The sequence below is a fragment of the Martes martes genome (assembly GCF_963455335.1).
Source record: "Martes martes genome assembly, chromosome: 9".
Classification (NCBI taxonomy): Eukaryota; Metazoa; Chordata; class Mammalia; order Carnivora; family Mustelidae; genus Martes; species Martes martes.
In genome coordinates, this window is record NC_137896.1 from 4,030,605 (window position 1) to 4,055,949 (window position 25,345).

Sequence of the window (25,345 nt, forward strand, 5' to 3'; positions counted from 1 at the left end):
TCTCTGGTGCCATCCAAGGAGCCACCCCAGGACATGCTGGAGGGGGCAGGTGGCCGGGGCTGAGCCCAGGGGTGCCCGGAAGGAGCTTTCCCTGCCGACCCTCTTCTCTGCTCGCGCCGCAGGCGGGGGAGAGGTGGGCTGACGCACGTCGCGACCAGAGCCCGACCGAGGGATGGCTCGGCCTTCTCACACGCAAGGGCTGTCTGCAGGAGCCCATCTCCTTCAGAGGGGAAGAATGACCCTGAGGGGACCAGGACTCCATTACCAGTTTTCTCTTACTTGCTCCAAGGCTGCTGATCTTTCCCTAATAAAGGCTCAAAAGAAAAATACAGTGTTTCGAGGAGCTAGGCACGCTGGCGCCAGGTTCTGGGGTGGCCTCCCGCCGTGGGGCGAGGCAATGGCAGCAGACAGTGGGGCTTTCGCTGGCCCCACGCCGGCTTCAGACCACTCGAGATCCTTGACACCACGTCTGTTTAGCTCTATTATTTTACCCAAATGGGGTGAGGGGGTAGGGAGCAAAAACCAACCCCGATCACCCCTATTAACTGAAAATAAACATAAATAAATGGCGATCCTTTCTTTCTTGTGGTGATCCTTTCTTAAAGGGTCACTTTCCTTCAAGGGTAAGACTGAGCACGTTAAAAGCTCCACCAGTCATCCAGTAGTGCCACTGGAGGCCGTCAGGGAGGGAAGAGCCCTGCCCGGCGCAGCCCTGCTCCTCGGGGCAGCTGGTCTCCGGGACACCCGGACTCTGCCACCGGATTCGACTCGGCTGTGAGTAGGGAGTGTCTAGAGCTCCTCACGAGGTTTGGAGAAGCCCCACGTGTCGGGGGTGATCCAGGAGGTGGGGGTTCGTATTTCCCCGACCTTTTTCCCAATAAATAACTGTTTGTCAGGGAATACCATGTGATTTCCTGAAATGCCAGGGGCGCCTCTAGATCATTCTATAGTCACGGCAGTAATATGAAAACCACTGGCCTCCTGGAGTCACAGACGACTTGGGAAGGGAAGGCTGGGACGTGGGTTTGGGTATTAAGACCATGATCCGTTTGGATGACTTGAACCTCTGGTTCAACTTTAAAGTCAATTCTAAAGAGATATTTTATGTGACTGATCCAAATAAAGCACGGCACATCTAATGAAGTCATGCTCTTCTCCAAATTTTTAGGAGAGGTAAAAAACAATGGAAGAGCCATCGGAAATTATACAAAGACCATTAAAAAGATACTGGTGTCTCAAGACCCAATAAAACATGAACAACTTCAGCTTTCAAAGTCGCCATCACTTTCCACATTATTCTACAGTTCTAGAAATATATTCGAGCACCATATTGATAATAGGTAAGTAAACGGCAAAGTCTTGCTTTGGCGATCTGATTCATGCTCACGCAAAGGAGGGATTTCCTAATCCAGATTTTCAAAATCTGCAGGAACATGCCTACTTTCTTGGGTATGTTAGCAGCAGTGAAAGAGCTGATAAATCATACCACTGGTGGAATATTTTACTTTGAAACGGAGTGATGTTTGGTTAATAATTTGAGACCCACTAATCCTAAATGGGGTGGCCCATTCAGAACGGCCTGTGTGTAAATTCACAGCTCATTAAATGGTGTCTGGTTTGAACAGGCCATTATGTGGTTAGTATAGAAGTAATGGATTGAGCAAGGACGGCTGGGGACGAGCACAGGGACACACTGGCTGATTCTGGTGACTTTCATGACACTGCCCATCTTCCGTTTGCATGTTTTCTGGTGAGGTCGGTTTGAATCACCAACTTCTAAGTTTAGGTGGTTTTGTTTAGTAACCCCTTTTGGTTTACAGTAGAAGATGCAGGGCACGGATTCTGGATGAGGAACAGCCCATTTACAGTTAACTCAAACTTATGAGGCCGTTGTAACCGGCCCATCTAAATGTGTTAATTACCATCAATGATGGTTTCTTCTTTTTCACACTTTGTTACTCTGATCATTAACAGTGATGGAAAAGCTAAATTAAGTTAATGGGGAATGGATTATAAATTCTTAAAGGACTTCTCAGTTTGTTTTCAACTGGAAAACATACAAAGAAAGATGAAGAGGCATTTTTGCCTCTACTCACAAATTTTTGGTACCAAATTTCTTAAAAACCAGATGGTTTTTAAAAAATGTTTCCAAAAATCATTTTAACATGTTGCTCTGACATGACGGCTAAAAAAATAACATATGCACATACAGTATCGACCAGCTTGTGGAGTGCCTGTAAACATTCAACTCATTTTCTCTTTCTAAAAAAAATATATATTATAACTGATGACATAGCTCAATCTCTATTTTGCAGCAGTAGCAAAGGTCCTTAAATTCTTGACAACGAAGGAAAACCAGAAGCCCGTTCCCTCTGCTTGAGCACGACTGTGACGAGGAGTCCAGGCCGGCGCTCGCGGCCCCCACGCGGTCTGCAGTCTGCGCCTCTGCTGTGCCCGCGGGGTGGCCACGCCCCTTGCGCCTGGGAGACCATGCGGGTGGCACACGCAGGCCCACAGACACCTAGCGAGACTTCACGCCGATGAGGACAACAATGAGGACAATGATGATGACAAATAATATTAAAATCACAAGCATCTTCCGATTCTTCCTTTGGTACTGCTCTGCCTAGAGAGAGAGGGGGGAAGAGGCCGTCATTTTCCCAAAAATCCAAAATCAAGTCTCGCTTGTTTCCAGTCCTGGGCCCGCGGCTCTGTCTGCATCGCTGGCCTCTCTGCCACAGGCTACATCACGTCACTACAACCCCTGCCACCAGTTCTAGCACGTTCCTCAATGCGAGCGGACAGCCTGCAGGAGGCCGGAGCTACCGAGCTACCCCGGGGGCCCGGGACCCGGCCTGGGCCCACAAAGGACACATGCCGGTGGCAGGAGCCCCAGATTCCAGCCCGGGGCTGGGTGGACCTGCTTCTCCTCCCCCTTCCCCGGACTCCAAGGAGCCACTCTTTTGAGGAGAGCCTCCCGCTTCTGGACACAGTTTTCGGATGAACGCATACCTCCTTCGTGAGGACCTCCAACAACGGGCTGAGCTCACCCCAGCCAGTGAGTATGAACGGAGGACGGCCCCCAAGAGGCGCGTTTTTTGCCTCCCCTGATGCTGGAAACAGGACCACTCGTCTGCTGCAACAGGAGTGCGAAAAGCACGCCCCACGGGTCTCAAGTGCACAAAGAGCCTCCCTGAGATAATCGCGTGCCCGCAGTGCTTCCGCCAGCACAACAGCCAGGAGCTTCCAGGGCTCAGCACCCGCCGCGCTCCTCCCCTGCCCACAGCAGCCTGGAGGCCCTGCGCGGGGCTGGGCGGCGGGGCCGGGGAGGGGGACAACCTCACTCACACCACGCCTGTTGTGCACCACACAAAAACGCCCCACCTGGGTTCCTGGGGACTGACCCGGGAGAGGAGGGCGGCCGAGGAGGGAGCTGCGAGGTCACCCTCCCCAGGTGATGCTCCTTCACAGGGAAGGACACGAAGGAGACAGCCTGATGGAAACGTCTAAGAATATCCAATCTCTTCTGCTTTACTTCCGTGGTCCCCATCAACCTTCTGACTGGTGGTTTTGTTTCCTAAGGGAGCCTACACACCCACGGGGAGCCACTCATCAACCGGGAGGAACATCGGGGCAGGCAGATGAACCCGGCTGCAGAGTCCGGCCCGTGCGGAGCCACCCCCAGGCTCCATCCTCCTCAGATGAGGGGACCGCCAGGGGACTGGCCAGCCACGCCACTGACAGCAGTGTGACCGGAGGGGGAAGCCGGAGCACGTTTGCTGCTCTAATACGGAACCTAAAACACCAGGGAAGCCGATATGAAATGATATACTTTAAAGCTTCTCAAAGTGATTTATAAAGTAGAACCCAAAACAAAATTTCTAGTTCCCACTGGATTTGTACACTCCTGCAGAGAAAGCTCTGCCCTTTATCTGTGCCTTATTACAAAACATGTCTCACTAGCTTTTATTTAAGAAACTTCAAAACCAATGCATAATTCAACAGCGTATCAGAAAGTGGGTATTTCAGAGCAGAGAACTCAAGCTAGTTATCAGTGTTTCATACGCAGGTTCGGCAGCTCGAGAAGCCCGCTGCTCGCCCGGGGCAGGCCGTTCCCCTCCATCGTGCGCTGGCGTCACCCGCGCCCCGCCGCAGCCGCGAGCACACGGAAGGGAGGTGCGGGGTTCCCTTTCTGTAAAGCTGGTGTCATCGTCAGACGGGGCCACTCCTGCCATGGAGAGCAACTGGCTTCCGAACGGCGGCAGAGCCGTCCATCTGCGGACTGCAAAAATGCTCATTATATGGCCGCAACCATCACACGGTCTCAACGGCTGCAAGGAAATGGACGGGACTTACTGTATTTGTGAAGTATGAGCATCCATTCCTTTTAAAGAAAAGACGCTCCCAATTACATAGGGGAGCTGCTCGGCGGCCTCTGGATGTTTCTCGTCACCGATGCCAAGATTCCTAAGACGCTTCCCAGTTATTTTTCAATAAATATCATGAAAGATATCCCAGAAATAGCTACCTTATTAGCAAAGAGTAAGAGAGCTACTCTCACTTCAACAAACTATGCTTTTCTCAAGGTGGCACACAGACATACTAAGGTAATTAAAAGGGAAAATGAGATTTTTATCTGCTCCAGAACAATCCTCCGCCAGCAACGCATCAGAAATGCGTCACAGCAAGAGAGACCTGAGTCGGCAGCAACAAGTGGACAGAATGTTTGACACACACCTAGCAGATGCCCATTCCCTTGATTTCCTAAAACAAGAAGAGCCAAAGAACGAAATAATTTCCGAAAGGAAGAAACGCCCCATTCCTTTATAATCTCCTGCCACTTCTCAGCAATTTTCGAATCCAGGTGCAAGATGCCCATGGAGTTGCTCCCGGCAGCAGGATGACCGGGCCCCCCACGGTCAGCGCCGCCTACACAGACACAGGGCGCTGCTGCACGCCCCGCCGCTGAGAGCCCCCGCTCTGTGTCCCAGGTATTTGAGAATGGCTCCCCGAACTCTCGGCTGCAGAAACGCACGGCATTACCTTGTGAAGCTGTTTCAGGCCGTCTTCGGTCTTGACACAGGACTGCTCAACGTTGTAGTCAATTCTGTCAAGGACTGTACCCTGAGTAAGAGATGACAGTTACAGACGACCGACACCGGCCACTGGGAACCTGCAGCCGCAGCCGCCGTGACCCAAGCACTATCTGTTTTACTCAACTGCTGCTGGAAAGGGGCACGCGGAAAGCTCTGGAACCCGTCACCAAGCAGTATGAGGCACTCAGCGGCAGAGTGCTGTGTTAGTTACATGAAGTCTAACTCGTGAGAAAGAAATACTGACAAACTGAGGTTTCTTTTTCGGATTTCGCTGCTCTAACATATGCCACACTCAGACTTACTGGGGCTTTAAGAGATACACGGCTGACTGGAAACAGGCTCTGTGAGGCGAGGGCCTGACTTCTGTGCCCATGGGCTGCTTAAATGCTTGGATTCCAGTGAGCAGAGCTCGCTGGTTAAGCCAGGCCCAGTCACGATTAGGCCTGGAAACCGACCAGCACGCCTGTCAACATCAACATGGGTGTCCACAGGTCAGAGGAGAGGCGGTGAGCTCCGACCCACCATGTAAAATTACATGTTTGCCTCAAGGAGAATTTTGTTTTTAATTGTTTAATCTGTCGGTTCAAACAGACAGAAGGGAACACCAGGCTATGTGGAGGAACAGAGCTCTTAATGGAACCCGCTGCATCAGACGAGGTGGCAAGCACAGTTCCTCGGGAACCGCGGGAGTAATTACTGTAACTAGATCTTCCACGGCCTCAACACTCCACTGTGCAGCTGGTTGCAGGGGGATCAGGACCCAAATCCCTGCTGGCAAGATAATAAAATACCCTAATCAGATTGTAACACTGAACAAACAATTTAATTCTACTTGAAAGCTAGTGGTTCCAGTTGCCCTTACACAGTAACCTGCCAAAATTAGAAGGAAAACCTTATCTACTGCCAGAATCACTGCTGAGTGGGGGCAGAACCCACCAGACCCCCCCAGCAGAGTGGTCTCATCAGCATCCTTGAAGTATGGGCAGAGAACACGAGACCGTCTGCCCACATTTATCTTTTACTTAAAAAAAATAAACATTATCAGTAGTTTCATAGGAAATGGACATTAGTATATGCCTATCGTTTGCACATACACAGACCCACGTAAGCATGTAAGCGCGCACACACACACACATGCACACATACATGGGGGGAGGAGGGTCAAATTTTGTTTCCCGACACGAATGCAGATTCAAGAGTCTCCAGAAGGACCAGATGTCACGGCAGGAAGACTCAGAGATGAGGAAGGTGAAGCACATACCTGCTCTACAATCATTGCTCCTAAGTCCCTGAATATCTCATTCAGGTCTGAGATGGACTGCACGATCTGGCGGATCTCCCGCTCCCGCTCCTCCACCATCAGCGTGTTCTGCTCCACCAGCACCAACTGGTCGTCCGTAAAACCCTAGCAAGACAAGAAGTACCGGATTTGTAGCTTTAGATTCTCCTCTTCCCCCCCTAGATGGTACGCTGTACGGCTGCAGATACCATCTAAAGACCGAATTCTGAAATTATTTCTATAAAGCACATAAACACAATACATAAGCACTTATTTTTCCCTGACAGGAAAGATCCAAATTCCTACACAAGCAGGACAGTCTAAAGCACTAGGGGCGAAAGCAGGGGACACGAAGAGAACCCCTGTCTGCAGCTACACAGGGCGGAGCGGCAAAGCCACTGGGGGCGACCCTGCACTTCTCTGGGTTCTTCCTAATGTGCGGTGCGCAGACTGCTTTCCCGAAGGTTCTGGAAGGCAGATGGCAAGACCTCCTTGCAGCCTACAGAAAGGAAGGAACAGTATGGCCCCCATGACTGTTCTTCCACCTGCCGCAAAAACGACCTGACGGATGTACAAGTCAAGCAGCGCTGCCCCATCGGCATTGCACGGAAGCTACAGGTCTATGAGCAGAAGGAACAGAACGGAGCGCAAATGCACAGCAGCCAGCCTTGCAGCCCCTTCACGTACCCGGTCATACAGAGTATTATCGTCTCCATCATCCATTAGTGGTACTGATGTATCAAAAAAATGCTGGGATCTTTCCTCTCGATTCTTCATGCCTATCACAGATAGGAATTCACTTTACTTGAATACGTAAACCATCCTGGTTACTGTTCCACCATTAAAAAGGGGAAATCTAGAGTAAAACTCAACAGTCAAAATGGAGATATTCTTAGCTTTAAAAGGAGCCTATCTCCAACAGAGGCGGGGGGAGAGTAAAGGATTATAAACAGGTAACGATATGCAAGCACTGAGGGTTATTCAAGACAAAAATCACACTGTACACGTGTACAATTCACTTGATGCCAAGTGAGTGACAATGGGACACTTAAAGCCACCTGAGAGTCTCTAAGTGAGGCAGAAATATTTAAACTAACTGCTGTCACAAAACATTTTTTAAAAAAATCAATATTTCTCTCTACAAGCATCTCCAGTAACAATTCCAAATGGCCCTAATCAAATTTCGGAAGTACTGAAATTAAAATATAAATATGCCAGTTGTCAGAGAGAGGGGGAACTAGGTTTTGTTTTTTGTTTCTTTAGTATGTGGGGATATCATTGATTATAATGGCAATCAAGTAAAACCGTTTATGCGGTAATTCGAATGCGGATGTGGCCAACCAGACTTCCCACTGTCTAGGAAGAAAAGGTAGGCTGAGTGGGTCACTAGGGCCAAGCAGCCAGCAGCCAGTGGTTCAACTACTCCCAGAAAAGGTTTCCAGGCACTCAAATACTTCAGTTGTTATGGAAATACAAAGCTTTCATGTCATTACAACGTATTTCACCTCTCTGTGAGCAGCTTCCCCCAACCCAACATCTGGAAAGCTACAGGCTTTACAAACGCGCTGGAACGATTCTCCCACAATTCCTGAAGCCGGACGCTCAGCTGCTTGTGGGCTGTCCTGACAGCCTGTGCTCAGCCTCAGTCCAGGCAGCACCTCCCGTGGGGGCGGCTGGGGGCGGGGGCTTCCGTGGGCCCCGGAAGGTGGGAAGGCCCCAGGGGTCATCATGGAGTGTAGAGGAGGAAAGGGACAACGAGCAGCCAAAGAGGAGGATGAAGACCGGAAGCGGTCGCCGTCCTAGCGCTGGCGTTCCCGCGACCCCAAGCCCTCGGAGCAGCCGGTGACACTCACGTTTGAGGTAGCCCGACTGCGCGCGCCGGAAGCCGGTGGACAGCTCCTGCAGAGCGTGCGCCAGCGAGGCCACCACGTTGCGAAGGAGCCGCTCCTCCTGCTCGGAGCAGGCCCTGCGGGCCCGGCTGGGCAGAGCCTGCACGGCTCGCTGGCACCTGTGGAAGAGCTGGGAGAACAAGCCCACGGCTCACAGCGGGCCGGGAAGGGGCCCCGAGCGCCAGCGCCTGCGCACTCGCGTCCCGGGGGGCGGCAACCGCTCCGCTCGCGCAGACGGACCTCGGGAAAGGGGACCAGATCGAAGTGGTCGGAGGCCTCATCTACATCCGCAGAAAGACCGAACCGGACGGGAACGCATGCGGGGCGCACCTTCTAATGCTCCGTCGTCACGTGTTGCCCTGCTGTTGCGATCTTCTCATTGAACCCCCATCCCCACCCTGGGGCGGGCATTAATATTACTGTTCCCATTTTATAGATGAGAACACCAGAGTCAGAGGGATGAGAACCATGGCTTGTTACCCTGCCAAGAGCTGGGATTCGGACATTCCAACACCCAGGGCTCTCCCAGAGCACCTGGCCCCTCCACTGATGATCACAACCAGGAGATGCAAACAAGTAAAAAATGTAAAACACTAGAGCTCACACACTAGTCAGATTACTTAAAAATTACTCAAGTTGAGCATTTTACAAGGAATTCTTCTAGGGTACTAATTTCCTCAAGGATACTAATAAACTCGAGTCTTGGGCAACGGCTCCCGATCTTTTCCAATTACGAAGACCATTTTTTAACATGGATAATTTGTAATCACTAGTACACAATAGTACACACTTCTGAATCAGTCCATGGTGGTATCTACCGACAACTGAGAAAACTGGCCCCATTCCTCTACAACACATGCTGATTCCTGGGGGGAACTCAGGGCCTCATGTCCCTTTGTGAACTTGGGGTTGGGAAGTGTGATCTGATTTAGAGTCTGTACCACGTGATGGCTTCTGAGAGGGTCATGAGAAGGCTGGGAAATGCCCATCCCCCTGGGGTCCATTTCCAACCTCACCTGAGTGATCTCTTGGGTGGTTATTTCAATGGCGTGTTCTTGCTCACTGCTGTCATCCAGGGTGGGTCTGTTTAAATGCTGGTCGTGAAGGCTGGCTAATTCCTTCATCTTCTGTTTGATCCGGCCGACATCATACTGTATCTAAACAAATGAAATCACCAGGACCCCACTGATGCCTGCCAGGCATCGTCGGCCTCCCAGTTAGCTGCACTCGAGTACAGAGTGCAGGCTTCGGCCAACGTGTAGGCTCACGGACGCGTGAGCAACTTTTCATTCAAACACCCCCCCTCGTCACACAGTTCTTCAGTTTCTCTCTATAATCCAGGTAGTCACTCCTAACACCAAGATCGCGCACACACACACACACACACACGCACACACACACCTCTTCTTGTGGTGTGTGAACTGAGTAAACCTAAAGCAAAGTATTTCCAGGGACGTGCACTCAAGTGTAGCCGGATCAGTCTTTATGGCAGATAGCGTAACAAACGTCGGCATCATAATGACTTAAAGAAGTAAGAAAGTATGAAACTAACATTCAACTTACTTCATCCACTCCGTCCACCCATTTCGGAGGTGACCGTTTTGTCACGCCAATTGCTGCTTCTGGATCTAAGCTAATGCCTGACACCAGAGCCATACGGTCATCAGCAAGCTACGGAGAAATAAAGGGACATGAAAAAAAAATCATTCAGATTCCACTCTGATAAGCAAACTCTTACACCCTCTTAAATGTCGCTCCCTAAGAAGACAAAAAAATGGAGGAGTAAGTGCACTTGCCTGATCATAAGCTTGCTCTGAAACTGCTAGGATTTGGGACTGTTTTCCTATCTTTTCATGCACCAGTTCTTAATTTTCTTGGACATACTTGTGAACATGAATTTGACTTGATCTGGCTATAAAAATGTAATAAAAAAAATCAACAAAAGATCCTTAACAGAAAGACCTCTTAGTACGAGTACTGTGTAAGACACGACGGCATGAACCTCAAAAATTAATGCGATCACATATAAGTTAAAAAAAAAAACACTAGGTTACAAATGGACTCACACAAAATGTTCAACAGGAGCGAGGTTCACTCTCACACATTTAGCTTATTTCGGAAATGGGGCTGATCCAGTTATCTTGGTCACAAGATCATTAACCGTGTGTTAAAATCTGTGAAAGAACTGCCTAAAACGATTAGCAAATTACCCACCATTTGGCAAAAGCCATCCTGAAAAATCTGACTGCAATCCTGACTGCCGCTCCCTTTCTTCAGCTCCACGTCCACAGGCAACGTTTTCACTTATTTTGAAATGATACCGAGAGCTCCCGTTGATTTTCCCTGCATAAGACACTGCCTTAGAAAGCCTTGAAGATGGGGAGGGTGATCGTGGGTCTGGCTTGGTTAAGCTGCTCTCTTGCCTAGAGGCAGTGAACAGGTTCAAAGAATCCCGAGGTGCCTCCGGAGCTCAGAATTTATAACTGCCAGTGTTCAAAGATCCAAATGATGATCAAAAAATAATGGAAAACAATATATAAAAGTCTTATACAGGTAATACTTTGTAAATTTTCTAAATCATACCGCAGAATTGGGTGAAGAATTTATATTGCTTTTCTTCCCCCTTCCTTGCATTTATCTACATTTATTTTTTCATTCATTTAGCAAATACTTGTTTGCTCTTCTAATAAAGGAACAAGGCAAAGTTTAAAAATCCACAGATAAAGGGGAAAAACAGAACGTAAGGAAAAACCTACATTAAAAAAAATTCTTCAAGTAATAAGCGCTAAATCCTGAACAGTTGACAGTAAAATTCTGACAAGCAAACTGGGGTCTTGCGTCTGCCCCTGTCCCACCCCACCCCCTCGCCCAGTTCTGCCCCCAGGGGCTTAGGGCCTTCTGTGCGGTCGCAGATCACACTGAAGGGACCAGAATCCTCATAACTGCTCCCGGAGCGTCTGTGAGTCGTGATTAAGTCACCAGCATTCCGCCGCCGCGTGGACCCTACAGGACCACGGTGTCATCTGCGGTTGTAAACAAACCGTGTGTCATCCAACCTGCACGATCCGGGGCTGAGTCCACGAAGCGGTAACCCTCAGGCACGGCGGCGCAGCTCGTTTTTCAGAGCTCCCTAATAGGGATCTTATGTTCTTTGTATTGTTTTAGTCCTCACAGAAACTAGGTGAGCTAGGAACTATTATTCCAATCTGTAAACGAGGAAACTGAAACTCAGAAAAGTTAAGGAGCTTGCCCAAGGTCACAAAGCTATCCCGGGACAGACGACCACCAGGCGGGCGCACTCCAGAAGCCCCATCTACTGCACAAGCTACCTGGCACTTTGGCAGGCCCGGGAAACAGAATTGCAATTTGCTAAGAAAACAAATCAAGACAACAAGCCTCCAGACTGAACCACCACCAGGAAACACAGTCCTCAGGCCCAGTCCCCCCACCAGCGGTGCCTGGGACTACAGGGCAGGCTCCCAGGGAGTGCACACGCGTCAGGACAAAGCGGCCTCCCTCCCTGACCCTCTGTGGACGCGGCGATGAGGGTCAGACTCATCCTAGACAGAGCAGGACAGACAGCAAGCAGCGGAGCTGTCTATTCCTCCAACTCCTGCTCCGAAGTCCCTAGGAGTACGCAACCTCGTGCAGGGCAGAGGGACCAAGGCAGGAGGGACCGGCCACGCACACAGCGGTGCTGGACACAGAGCCGTGGGCCCGCGGGAGCAGAACGGGAACTTCCACCTCCAGCTCTTAAAACTCAGCGAGGCCCGGAGCTGCCGCGGTGCCTCCTCACGGGCGACACTGCTCTCGCGATCCTGGCTTATTACCCAGCCGCTGTGTTTTATTATTGTATCATTTTCAATGGCGTAATAATTTGTTTTATTTATGGCTTTTAAACTCAGGATCTTACTTTGTACTGTTTTTACAAATACATTGAACTAAGAAGATACAGAGATGGTATTTATCTAAATTTATCTGGATAGTAATTAGTATCACTTTAGCTGAAACTAATGAGAAACTGTCAGATGAGAAAAGTCAGTTGAAGTGGATTCACCTCTTTTCAGCAGTACTTAATTTTACACAAGAGCTGTGTTCCCCCCAAAAATGCATGTTAAGTTAAAACAGGGGCAAACACATTTCTCTTTAAATGTTCTAAGGAAGCCTGCTAATGAAGAGACCCCCGCCCACAGGGGACAGATGCCAGCAGACCAAGCCGGCCCTAGCATCCCCTACACTGCATCAGGGTTTTGCCAACTTGAAAAATGGGAAAACCTGTCCCCTCTCTAACATAGTCTATAGCCATGCATATCGTGAAAAAGAAATTCAGCAGCACTTGGATGAAATGTGTCATTTATTTTATCAGTACAAACTTAAAATTTAAAAAAATTTAAAAATTTTGAGAAGAGTAAACACAACTGAAGATAAATGTCAATTATTTGAAACAGGAACAAAGATGAACATTAAAAAAATATATTTTAAGTGCAAAACAATCACCCTTTCAGTTTCAGAAACCTCACTTCATATTTGAGAACATGTTTTCTTATTTTCTTAAGACCCAGGACATACCAGTTTTCAAGCTGCCATTCTAGCCAACACGGGCTTTAAAAACGGCCAGATTTTTAATTCTCTTTACTCATCCTTGCTGAATTTCAACCTAGTCCCCTCTCTGAATATAGGACACCAGTCTTTAAAGCTTTTCTTAAATGAACTTGTGCTTCTCAAGTAAAATATCTTCCCCTATTTTTTAAATTAAAAAAAAAATTAGTAAAAATTGTACTCATAAGAATTTCAGAATTCGTGTCTCTGATTTGTGGCTCTGTCCTCTGAGAACTGTGGGGGTGTGCGACCCTAACTCAGGGCTGCCAACACAGGAAAATTCCAACAGACGCTCAAAACGGCACACCTAAAAGGCTCCCCCCCCCCCCCCCGCAAAAGGCTTCTTACTAGTCTCACTCAAGTCATCTGTCGCCCTTGATCCACTTTGGATGTTGACATTCGCCCCTAAAAGAGCACCAGACAGTACAGACAAGTTCTTGATCTATGGAAGGAATGCACACACACACAGACTCTTATAAATCTGGCTGCTCCGAATATAGAGTCTCTCTACTCTGAGAAAACCCTGAGTTAGTGTACTGTAAGATTAAGGACAAGGCAAAGCCTCTGTTGAGATTAGCATGGCCAGACACACTCCCCCTTCCACCCCTCAGACCCTACATCTAAAAATAAAATAAACTACGTTTAGTCATAATGCACTGGCAACAAGAAACAATACCGACAATTCTGGATTGTTTGTGGCAATGAACATTTAAAAAGTCCAGAAGGGACGTTGAAAATTACAGCCTGGCCACCCTCACTTCCACATGGGATAATCAGGAGCACATCTGATGTAGTCAGGCCACGGGCATAACTCAATCAAGGGATGTCACCACTACCGTATGTTTTTTAAAATCTGTGAAAGTTTTAAAATAGTGATTACTTTTCCTGGTTACGAAACAATAAATGTTCAAAACAGACACCTTTTTAAATATACAAAAAAATATGGAAATACAAACTCAGAGAATCACACCGTCCAGGCAGAGACAAATGCTGCTGGTTTCACTGATTTTCCCTTTCTTCTCAATCACTATACACACCCTCGAAAAAGATCAGTAGGGAGCGATGATGGCCTGAGTTGTCGGTGCTGCCCTCCCGCTAAATTGATCTCTGTACCCCAATAAGTCTTTGGAGGGGACCGCCCCCTGTTGTACAAATATGGACAATGAGCCTCTGCCTCCTCCCTACCACTGTCGGCTCCCCCATGACAGACCTTCTCAGCAGGTGACCAGTGGGCCCGGTCTGGGGCCCCCATGTCCCCACTGTATCACTCCCCGCTGCCCAGGCTATGTGGTTTGAGAGCTTGACATTTACTTCTTGTAATTTTTTATTATGTCCTATTATGAATTTTAAAAACCCAACAGCTTGGGAGATGACTTTGTTATAGAAGAGGAAGTAGATTAGGGCAGGGAGCAAAGGAGAGGGCCGGATACTTCTCTGGGTTAAGAAAGTAGGGACGCCGCACTTGGTACTTCTGGAGAAGGAAGAAGAGCGGTCCCCCAGGCTGCAGACTTTCAAGCTGATCTAAGTAGGAGAATGACAGTCTAATGCGGACACACTATGGAGCGCCACCGGACAGGATGGCTTTACTCTGGGAGACCCAAGGGATGCAGTCAGCAAAGTCTGCTCAGACCTCAACTACAAAGGGGTGTGCCTCCATCTACCTCACGCCCAGAACCAGGGGGTCACTCTCACCATCCCCAGAAGGCTCTGACTTGCAGCCCCCCCCCCCCCCCGCAGCTCCGGTGAGGCAGGGCTCTGATCACCCTTTCCAAACATCCCCAGCCCCTACCTCAGCACCTGGGAATTTAGCGGTAACAAATACACAATTATAATTGCCGAGTCAACAGTAGATAGATGGAACGAAGTAAATAAAATGCAGTTCTGGAAGCTACACTCCATAAAAGATGGTTCTGGACAAAGGACGCAAAAGGGCCAAGCGAAGCGCTCGAGAGGACGAGGAGGCCCCATGCACAGGGACGGGGACTGGGCTTTGAGTCCAGAGGATTCCGACAGCACGCGAGCTGCGTGTGGCGAAGGGGCTCTCCACGCAGGGTCTCTGGTGACAATATGGCGAGCCCCTTTAAACGCCCAGAAGCTAAGAAGAAAAGCAGAAGGGCCTGTAGCTCCAACAGTGGAAGGAGGAAAGGCTGGAAATTGGCTCAGAGGGCCAACCCTGAGTACCCTGACTTTAGATGCGCTCCCTGTGTGGACAGTGGTCAATGCTTCCTCAATCCAAGCCGTCCTGCTGTTATCTGTCCCCCATCGCACACTTCCCTTTGGGGGCCATTAAGACCCGCATCTCCAAACTCTTCAGCAAGGGGGAACACCTGTTCTAAAAGGCCTCCTCCCTAAGCCCCAGACCTTCACGCCGCTCAAGTCTGGTCAGCAAAGCCATGGGCATCCCGCCGGCCATGCCCCGGAGAGGCTTCCCCTCACTGTGTGTGCTGCAGCCGCTTCTCTCGCCCGGGCCCGGGCCCAGGCCGAGCTCTGGCAGGGAGGCCATGGCACATGGCTCAATGAGCTCCCCACTTAAAGGTAGCTGCTTTTAAATCCTAACTGTTTTTTAATGACAAAAGTAATACATGCACATGTTTTAAAAACAGATATCCAACCTAAGAAAAAGGTAAGCAATGAAAGGAAGTTTCTCCTCCATCCCAGACTTTTCCTGGATGGTGTCCACTGCAAATTGTTTATTGTGTCTCTTCAGAAACCTTCTAAGTCCACACAAGTATCAATGTGAGTCCTTCTTCTCTAAATCGGAAAGCGAGAGAGCGGGAATCACGTGGTGCGCACTATCTGGCCCCGGGCTCCTTTGCACTCAGCCACGGGTCTGGGAGCTCAGGGGGCTGAGGCCCGCGGGGAAGGGCCATGCTCAGTACGAGGGACGGAGCATCAGGACGCGATCTACCTCACTTATTTCACCAGTTCTCGATGCAGGATATTGAGGTTGATCCCTGTCTGTTGCTATTATCAACTAGTTAAAAAGGATTTTAAAGCTTACAGGTAGATCTTTATCTTCTAGTTAGGAGCCCCAACGGTTTTGAAGATAGTCACCCTAATCCCAGCTCACTGGTCAGACTTCTAAATTAAAACAAAACAAAACAAAACAAAACAAAAAACAAAAAACACCCCCCTCCATTACTCTTTTTAAAAGGTCTACCCTCAGGAAAAATATTTTTACCCCTTTGCTGCTGAAACGAGTGATGGAGACACAAAACGGACAGCCACAGTTCAATCTCCTTTCTCCTCGACCCTTTCATGAGCGCTTCTGGAATAAAGTGCTAGGAATATGCACCCTCTTCATCTTCTGGGTGAACTGTCAGCAAGTCAGGAAAAGGCCAAATGTGCGGCTGGGAAGGGGGCAGAAGCAGACCCCGCACTCCCCAGCTCAGTGAGCTCACACGGAGGCTCGCCGGCTTCACCCCAAACACAGGGCTGTGAAGCCTCCTGGGCAGGTCCACCGGGCCTGAGCTCTGCTTCCTTCGGGTTCTCCCCAGACATCACATCCTTCTGTGCTCCACGTGAGTTACACACATAACCCTAAAAACAATCTGGGTTTTGGAAGTTCAAGAAAAGGCTCCACCTTTACTGCTGCCGAAGTCGAGACACTTTCCTAAGAGCAGTAAATAATAGTTCCTTAAGCCCTTCCCTAAACCACCAATTTACCTGGTGTGAAAGCATATTAAATAAATCCTGAGGATTAAATTGTTAAGCACAACAATTATAAGTAATCAAAATAAATGCTAAAATATATATAAGCTCTGTTAGCGTTCTGTATATGACCAAAGACTTCAGGAAAAATCCAACATAATTTTATTAACTAACATACAAAAATATTCAAAACACAATACCTCATCCAGCTCCTGAAGAGACATGTCGTTCCCATCAGTCCCATCCAGTTAGGGATAGCAAAGAGAAAAAGAAGGATGGGGACAGACAGATAAGGTATGGTCAGTTGAGAAAACACTGATCTTAAGCAACTCTAAAGCAGACTAAAAATAAAGATCCACTAACCCAGGCATTTAAAAAATCTTCCCCTTGTGATTGTTCCTTAAAAAAAAAAAAAAAAAAGGTACATCAATATACATTTTTCTTTATTTACTGTGATTGTTGTTTTGGTGAATGAAACAGGAAACAAACAATAAACAGTTGTAAAAATTAAAATACAATAAACAAATAAAATACACTCGCTTTAGTTTCACTAAAATATAATGCCAATCTGTTTCGTAAATACAAACTATCACACACAATATTCTAAATTTCCCTTAGGAAGATAAAAAAAAAAAAAGAAAGCAAAGCTAAAATGCAGTTTCACCGTGTCAAATACATGTACATTCAGCATGTAAATCAGCCCTGCAAATGCAGCAAAATTAGAAAATGAACACCCCACAAAAATCATCTATGGCTGTATTCAGATAATATTTGAGTGACCACACATGTAAGGTCTCTACAAATTCAATCCTGCAGACACGGCTTTATCCCTGGTAATAAGCAAGCCGAGAAACCATTCTTCCCCGGAGAGAGACACAGGTGGGAAAAGAAAAGAAAAACTCTTCCCATTTGCTTGCCGTATATTACTACTAGCCTAGAAAGCACATAGTTATTTATAAAGCTATTAGAAAAGCAAGTAAACAAAACAAAACAAAAAGATAAGGAGAGATTTTTTTTTTTCCTAAGGGGGGTAGGAAGGAAGAAGCACCGGCAGCCAGAGGATTAAGTTTCAATTTAAAACTAAAGGTCCTTTTTCAGATCAACATGGAACTTTATCTTCTGAGCAGATATTTACTAATGATGGATAATCTACACAACTAGGTCTTTTTTTCTTTCGTGTAGTATTGATCAGTGAAATAATTAGTGGTAAATTTCAATAATCAACTGTGGGTTTTTTTTAATGCTTAGCAGTAAATTTAGAAAATTAAAAACATAACTTCCTTATTTAAAAATTAATAGTGCAAATGAAACTGGTCTATCAGGGCCAAAATATTATTAGACAATGACAGTAATAAAAAGTGTAATCAAGCAATATTCCTCCATGTAAAAATTCAATTAGCTGATATTATAGAAAGCTGAAAGTCCTCTTCATTCCTTCCACAATTTGCTTTGAGAGCAAAGAGAACTATATTTATATATACACCCTGCCGTAACAGTAGTACTAGAACATTTTAACAGAGAAGATAGTGTCAAATGGAAATCTGATTTAATTACCTTTTACTTTAAAAAGAAAAAAACAAAATATTTCTATTTTTTAAAAGCTTTAACATTTTCATCAAGAAAGCACTGAAATGTTTGTATTAATAAAACAAGGCAAAGGGCAAACCCCTAACTTTGGGGTCTCCGTCTGTCCATCTGCCTGTTCTGCAGCAGCTCCCTGGCATCTGATCTTTGAACAAAGTGTCCCTGCAAACCACGGTTAAGATCTCTGCCACTCGGGAGCCTGTCCTCGATTCTTAACCAAGCACACACACCCTGATCTTTTGGTTTCTACAATTATTAGTTGATAAGAGGTGAAATCAGAATGACCAGCTAGGTAAGACTCTCTCTATCGCAAATAAGAAAACGAAGCTTCAAAATGTATAAATCCATTTCCCTAATCTCAGAGCTTAATGGCGGAGATGAGGACAGACCAGGTGTTCGGGCCACCTTCCACCCCACCTTCCAGCATCTCTAATTTTATTAACAATTCAGGGAATTACTAGCCATAGGCAGCTACTACCATATCACATCTGGAATTAAATTCAGAAGGTCATCTTTTCAAAGAGCCCCCCCCCATCCCATTTTGCTATTTAAAAAGAGAAGGCCTTCAAAACTCCCCCAGCCACCAAATTTCCAGAAAATTCTGTCAGGACCCAAATTAAAACATTTAGAATTACCACCAGGAAAAACCAAAATATAGCCAAATGAAAACACGTTCCTACACATCATCACCTTCTAAATCTTTACAATGTCTAAATCTAGGTTTCTGACCTGCTCATGGCATATAATCAAGCAAATATTGAAAACTCCAAGCAGCATGTGGAATTTACAGTCTAAAGAACTTTCTACATAAAACTGAACAGTAAGTGGAAACCCATCTGTGTTTACTCAGGAAGTCTGGGAAAGTTGAGCAAACGGAGTTGGAAGCACAGGTCTATGCTATAGTGCTATTTACTTTACTTCCGTTACTGCACAAATAAAAGTTTGCTTCACTTTTATCCAACAAAGTACCCTTATTCTCAAATAAGCCTCACTGCTCAAAGGGAATCTTTAGAGGCAGGAAAGCAAATGAATCTAAAGAGAAATATACAATGATTTCATACTTGGATTCTAAAGACAGAGAATTAATTTTCCAACAAACTCAGTGTGGACTAGAACCTTCAATATGCTGGTAAAAATGGACTCTGTATGGTTGCTAACTGACATACAGAAGATGCTAGCCTAGTGCAAGAAAAAGAAAAAAAAAAAGATTTAAACAATGGGTTCTTCCATTTCCCAGGACCTGCGCCACGAGTCCGGGAAAAGCAGCCAGCACTGCTGTGGCCCAGGGGTTAGCGTGGGCCTCTGGAGCCAGGGTCGCCCGAGGCCCCATCCCAGCACCCTGACTCGCCAGGCGGGTGACACTGGGCGAGCTCCCCGACTCCTGCAAACCTCAGTTCCCTCATCTGTCTCGTGAGAAAAACAACAGCACCTGTGTGACAGAGCTCTGTGAGGATGAAACGAGGCCGCACGCGGAAAGTGCCCGCGTGCACACAGCCCCAGTGCCAGGCACACAGTCAGCTCTCAGCAAGCCCTGGCAAATATTACCGTCAAGACTGAACAAGGATTTCAGATTTCCTACAACCTTAGTTAATCCTGAGTATCATTTTTTCCCCTAAAGCATACCATGTTTCATTAAAAATAATGTGCTAGTTCCAAACCAATCTAAGGCCAATTAACCCCAACTTCCATTTACAGACGGTGCGTTATCTTCAAGCAGAGGACAGGTCAGGCAGTGACCGCTAACCTGTCGCTCCAATCCCTCCATCAGATCCATCCCAGATCAAAGCAATCACGCGTGTCCTACAGCCCCTCATTCGATGGAACAACTCAACAACTACGTTTCATTCATTTAAGACTTTCCATGTTTTGGGGAATGATTATTTTACTTTGTGAATTCATTTCAGCTACCTAAAGCCAAGCTGCCTGTCACTGCGTGAATGAGGTGGTGCCTTAAAACCTGCGCTTGGCCAAAGCAACGTCAGAGTTCTTTCTGCAAAGCACTGAAGCTGTTTCCCGGGATTTCTGCGCGACACCGGGCTGACGGGCACGGGGACGCTGCGGACTACTCCCTTTTAAATGAAAGCTAGGGCCGTGGGCTGGGCCAGGAGAAACTGTACCGAAACCCTAGAAATCACCTAACTTAAGCCCCTCAACTTACAAATAAGGCAAAGACGTCGGAAGGGTTTAAAACGCTTGCCTACAGACACGTTCTGGGCCAGCCGCAGAGTGCGACGACGTAACCCTAAATTCCCAGACTTCAAGTCCCGCGCCTTCCGCCTTCCTTTATTTCACACCTGCCCTTGAGGCACATCGGCGATGGGGGAGCCCACATTGCGGCCCAAACACAATGGATGAGAAATGCCAACCACTGCATTTTGCTCCACATCTAAAAACCAAACCCCAGTCTGTTTCTAACAATTAGTTTTACCAGTATCAGTATAAGCAAAAACACAATGAAGTGGAATTGTGTTCGGTTCTGGGTGGTAAACTTGAAAAAGCATACAGAAACACTAGGTTTCATTCACAGGCAAGAAACTTAACCAGGCTGTCTGAGCAGGGACTGCTGAGCTAGACGGAGAAGGCTCTCGGCAACGCGAAGGCTGCAGGGTTATCGTGCAGAAGGAAGAGGCTTCCCGTGTCCGAGACCCCGAGGGCCAGAACCCGAGCTAGGACCACAGGACACAAGGTACAGAGCTGGGGTTCATACGGGCAGACTTTTTTTGGTAGCACAAGAGGTGGAATGACAGGCTGCTGGAATTTCCTACAGCCATCACAGAATGGGGTCAAGAAAGAGAGGCACAGGGGTTATCAGGGAAGGGATGTCGGGTCAAGGACCTTTAGGTCTCTGCTGGCCCAGGGGACTTTGTTTTGTCGCTGTACATCCTCCTTAAATTCCTGCTTAGCTGTGACATATTTGCCTGAACGCTGCAAAAACCTCTTTTAGTATGCATGCATGTAGGTACGCACAATAAGCCCCCCATCACCACCACCCAGCTTCTGGGGGTTTTTCCCCCTCTGAGCAGGATGCAAAAAAAAACAACCACCATGTTTAAGTTTCTTGAATGTTACGGCTTTAGGTGTACTTTGTTTTGAGGTGTGAGAATACACACATGCATACAACTTGACAATTTCCACAGCTTTTTCCTTAAATAAGGATGTGAACATTCAGATTTAAAACTTGCAAAAAACAAACCCCCAAAATCCCCAAACTATCAGTTCAATGTGATTTACTGATTTCTTTTGGGTTGTGTGTGTGGTAACAAACACACACTAAAATTAACTTCTACAGCTTTTTCTTCTAACGAGGAACTAGAAAATTCAGGTTATGATTTTTTAAATTAAGTTAAACTCTAAAATTTAGTTGCTTCCTTTTTAATTACCCAAGTTTTACATATTTACAAATTGTCTCCTTTTAATTATTTTTCTCACATTTTTAGTGACCTGTATATATCTTTTAAGTTTTTATTTATAATTTTTCAAACATACAGAAAAGCATGTAAAATGGTATAATGTCACCCCACAGAGTCCTCAACAGGCTTAATAATCAGTAATACTTTCCCTTATTTGTTTCATATGGGGGGGTTAAGTATATAAAAAAGTGGCATTTTAACATTTTACTACTAAACATTTCAGTAGGTATCTCTGATAAAATTAACAAACTTAATTATAATTACTTTAATTAACTCATCATTACTAATATCACCTAAAACCCAGTCTATTTTCAAATTTAAGAACTATGATTTTCTTTGATCTGCTACACAGTTATGAAATTTCCAATTCAGAAACGAGGTGTTAACATTTCTCTGAGCTAGATATGCAGAGAAAATACTGCCTAAGTTATTTGATAAAGTTTTTAAAAATTGTGTTAGACATGGCTTTCTTCCCAAATGTTCATAGCACTTTTCCAACTTCCAGAAAAGTCGAAAGAATTATACCCTGTACTTAGTCATGTTAACACTTGCCATGTTTGATTTTGTGTGTGTGTGTGTGTGCAGACCGTTTCTGTTGAATCAATTGTAAGCAAACTGAAGATATAATACTTTGCCCCTGAACGCTTCAGAAAAATCTGACATGCCATGTGTTTTTTTAATGTGCACAAAAATATGAATGTGTATTTTCTTTTTAAATTCTAACTTAAGCAAGCCATTTTTGTTTAATTGCAAATTCTGTTTTTTAGATCCTCTGAACTGACTACAAGGATATTTTACATGATCTGATTGCTTACAATCTGAGAAAAATTCCAAATAGACTAATTGAAGTATGTAGTATTTTAAATGGTAAAATATATAGAACATACCTTTCAATGTTCTGAGATGTGTGTATTTAGTCTGATCCTGCAATCTATTTTCAAGAAATTATCTGAGTTTGCTATACATATCTGCACCTTTTGTTGGCATATCTATTTTTCTGAATTGTATACTCCAGCCACCCATACTGAATTATCTGCCTTAGCTTATATATTTTTTTAATTGCCCAATGTAGAAAGCCATTTTTTAAAAATATGTTTGACTTAAAGATGCACTTTTAAAAAGCTGCCCGGCTTAGACACCAGGTTTTTAAACTGTCTGATTTAATAATTAATAAGAATAAAAGTCTCATGTTACCCAACGGTTCAGGGCGTTTTGAACCTTATATACGATTAAAAATTTAAAAGCAAACAACGTTTTTCAATAAATTAAAACTGATACCTTAGAAACCTTAATGCGAGTTTTAGTTCTGTGGGGTTTTTCTCCCCCATCAGTAGCATAAAATCAAGCCATGTAGGGAATATGCAATTTTAACATCTTATTTGATAAAACTGAAGTTCCATTGAGGAGTTTTATTCATTCGGTTTCTACTCTCTAATTCTTGGCTTATTTCAGAACCTTCTTTCCAAAATCTGCACTGGAATTAGCCTGTGTCCATTTACACTTATTTCAGTACAATAAGATTTCTTTAGTTAGCATGCAGGAAAAAAACATTCAAATTCTTAAGTAAATAAAAATCTAAACACACCCCATCCCTGTTTTCTATGCTTTTAGACCCGACTACTCTATTTTATTCCTCAAACTGTTCACACGGCTTGAAACAGCTTTTCTCTAGGAGCGATATGGCCAAAGACATTTTCGACTTGTGATTTACAAAAAGGAAAAACTGTCTTTGTGGACGGTCTTTCCATCACCAGGACACATGGCATGATTTTCCTGAAGCATTCAGTAAAGTCATAAAGGAAAAAAATTCAGAAGCAATATGGTCCCTAAGGGGAGAAATAACTGTGAGATCCCCAAAGCTGCGTGTCTCAAGTATAATGCCCGAGAGTCTGGTTTGGGGGTCACTTTATTTCCCTCCTCCCGCCTGTCTACAGCAAGGAGCCCCCCACTACCAGCTAGTTTTGTCACTTCACTTTTCAATTTCAGGTATTCCAGGGCTCATCTCCGTCTGGCACCGAGCGTCCGGACCCCTCGCCTTATTTCTCAGAGCAAGAAAGAGCAAGAAACCGAGGCTCAGAAAGGGAGAGCAGACCTCTTCAAAAACAAACAAAACCACCTCAGTCATCTTCCCCGGCCTCCCTGGTAGACTCCACCGCGGGGCTAAAGAAAGGTTCAGGTAATTAAATCAAAAAACATGGGCTATTCTGAAGGTTAGTTTTCACATACACACCATGGTTTTTTTTTTTTAAAGTTCGAATGGAGGGAAAAGCTTAATTTCCTGTGTGGGAAATGGAAAACGAGGATCCCAGCACCTTAGTCTCACACACACGAGCCCCCAGGAAAAACAGTGAGGCGCTCATTCACAGGGAACGCGGCCCCATCGAGGGCGGCGAGGCCAGGAGCAGAAAACGGGTGGGGAAAAAAAAAAAACAAAAAACAAAACAAAACACACACACTCACACACACGCACACACACACACACCCCCACGGCTTCCTCGTTTGGGGGGGGGGAGGGTGCCGTGCATTTGCAAGGACTGGGGTTCTGCGAGCCCACGACCCGGCCATCAGGACCAAAGTGAGGCCCCGTATGGGGGTGGGAGGCGGGGGGGGGGGGGAGGGGGGCTGAAACAAAACGAGACAAAAAGGCTTCAGAAAGGCCCCAATTTTCCCCCAATCTTCGTGTTAAAACATATGTAAATTGGAGGCGGCCAGTCGTGCGGTGACGACCGCGGCGGGGGTGGGGTGGGGGGAGGGTTGCGGAAGTGAGGAGGGGAGGGCAAGGCCGAGCTGCGGCGGGGGCCGCCCGCCGCCGTCTCCCCAGCCGGGGTTATAGGCGTGCCCGGGCCCGCGCCGGGGGACCCTGCGCTTCCGACCACTCTCAGTCTTATTACTCTTATCTTCTTTTTTTAAACAGAGAGACAGACAGAGACAGACAGACAGGCAGAGCCGCAGTGCACACGGTGCGTGTGTCGGAGAGGCCGCCGGGAGACTCACCGCAGCAATGCTACGTGAATGCAGAGGGCTGGAGGTGGTGTGACTACTCACTTGCTCGGCTAACAGCTGCCGGTTTTGGATGGAATTATTCCGCAACAACAAGAAAGCGTCGGTTAAACGCCTGGTGGCCATGGCTCACCCTTTGTGACCCCCCTCTCGGGGCCCCCCGCCCACTTATCGTCCTGGTTTATTCACTTTCTTTCTCTTGGCCGGGCCCAGGCGGCCCGCCCTGCACGGAAACCTCTCTGGACAAGGCCTCGAGCCCAACAGGCGCCGCTTTGCGCCTCGCCAAAGCGCGGAGACCCCTCCCCAAATAACCACCTAGGCTTTCCAATTGTCTGACTCCCCCTACTCAGGACCTGCCTTCGATCTCTAAGCACTTGAATCCCCCCAATCCTTGCCTGGCTAGCCAACGTCCCAGAGACCCCACCCCAATCCAACCTTGGATCTACAAGCGTCTAACTCGCCAATCCGGCTCTGGACTGGGAGGCCCTGAAGCCCCCTACCCCCCTTTAGTCTCTGGGACCCCCAAGGGTCTGTGCCCCCTACCCCTAACTTGGCTCGCGGGCGTCGAGGCCCGGCCCTGAGGCCTGCCTCTGACTCAGTTTCCCCACCAGAGGCCTGGCCCAGGCCTCCTTTGGACAACCCCGGGACAGGCCTGGGCCCTGAACTGCAGGGCTTCTGGCCCTCCCTTCCTGGGCCTGGTGGGAGCCGGCTAAGGCCCGGGCCCGACCTCCTGACCCCTTCCCTTTCTGGGCGGCCTGGTCCTCCACTGCTACAGCGGCCTGCCGGCCTCCAGGAAGGCAGCGGGGCCTGCCTCCCCAGCCTCCTCACTCCTCTTCT

The 25,345-nt window shown here is 47.0% G+C and overlaps 1 protein-coding gene across 4 annotated transcripts; it reads right to left on the bottom strand.

Annotated features, from left to right (window-relative positions):
• Nucleotides 1–1,422: 1,422 nt before the first annotated feature.
• On the bottom strand, nucleotides 1,423–25,345 carry STX16 (syntaxin 16). Of its 4 annotated transcripts, none has more exons than XM_080813449.1 (8): nucleotides 24,554–25,345; nucleotides 9,828–9,935; nucleotides 9,281–9,421; nucleotides 8,229–8,394; nucleotides 7,063–7,154; nucleotides 6,358–6,501; nucleotides 5,044–5,124; nucleotides 1,423–2,626 (listed from the first exon to the last, which is right to left on the bottom strand). In XM_080813449.1, exons 1-8 carry the CDS (start codon nucleotides 24,632–24,634, stop codon nucleotides 2,522–2,524), a joined length of 918 nt encoding a protein of 305 aa, XP_080669575.1. In that variant the 5' UTR covers nucleotides 24,635–25,345; the 3' UTR covers nucleotides 1,423–2,521. The 4 variants fall into 4 exon arrangements, with proteins under 4 accessions (XP_080669575.1, XP_080669574.1, XP_080669576.1 ...); XM_080813448.1 differs by having other exon boundaries at nucleotides 24,503–25,345; XM_080813450.1 differs by lacking the exon at nucleotides 24,554–25,345 and adding an exon at nucleotides 10,479–10,604.

Excerpts from the sequence above, each read along its gene's own strand:
- STX16 (XM_080813448.1), bottom strand. The coding sequence starts at position 24,634 with ATGGCCACCAGGCGTTTAACCGACGCTTTCTTGTTGTTGCGGAATAAT. Across the intron at positions 8,395-9,280 it reads CCACCCAAGAGATCACTCAG|CTCTTCCACAGGTGCCAGCG; the intron begins GTGAGGTTGGAA and ends TTGTTCTCCCAG. Across the intron at positions 5,125-6,357 it reads GAGCAATGATTGTAGAGCAG|GGTACAGTCCTTGACAGAAT; the intron begins GTATGTGCTTCA and ends TCTCTTACTCAG.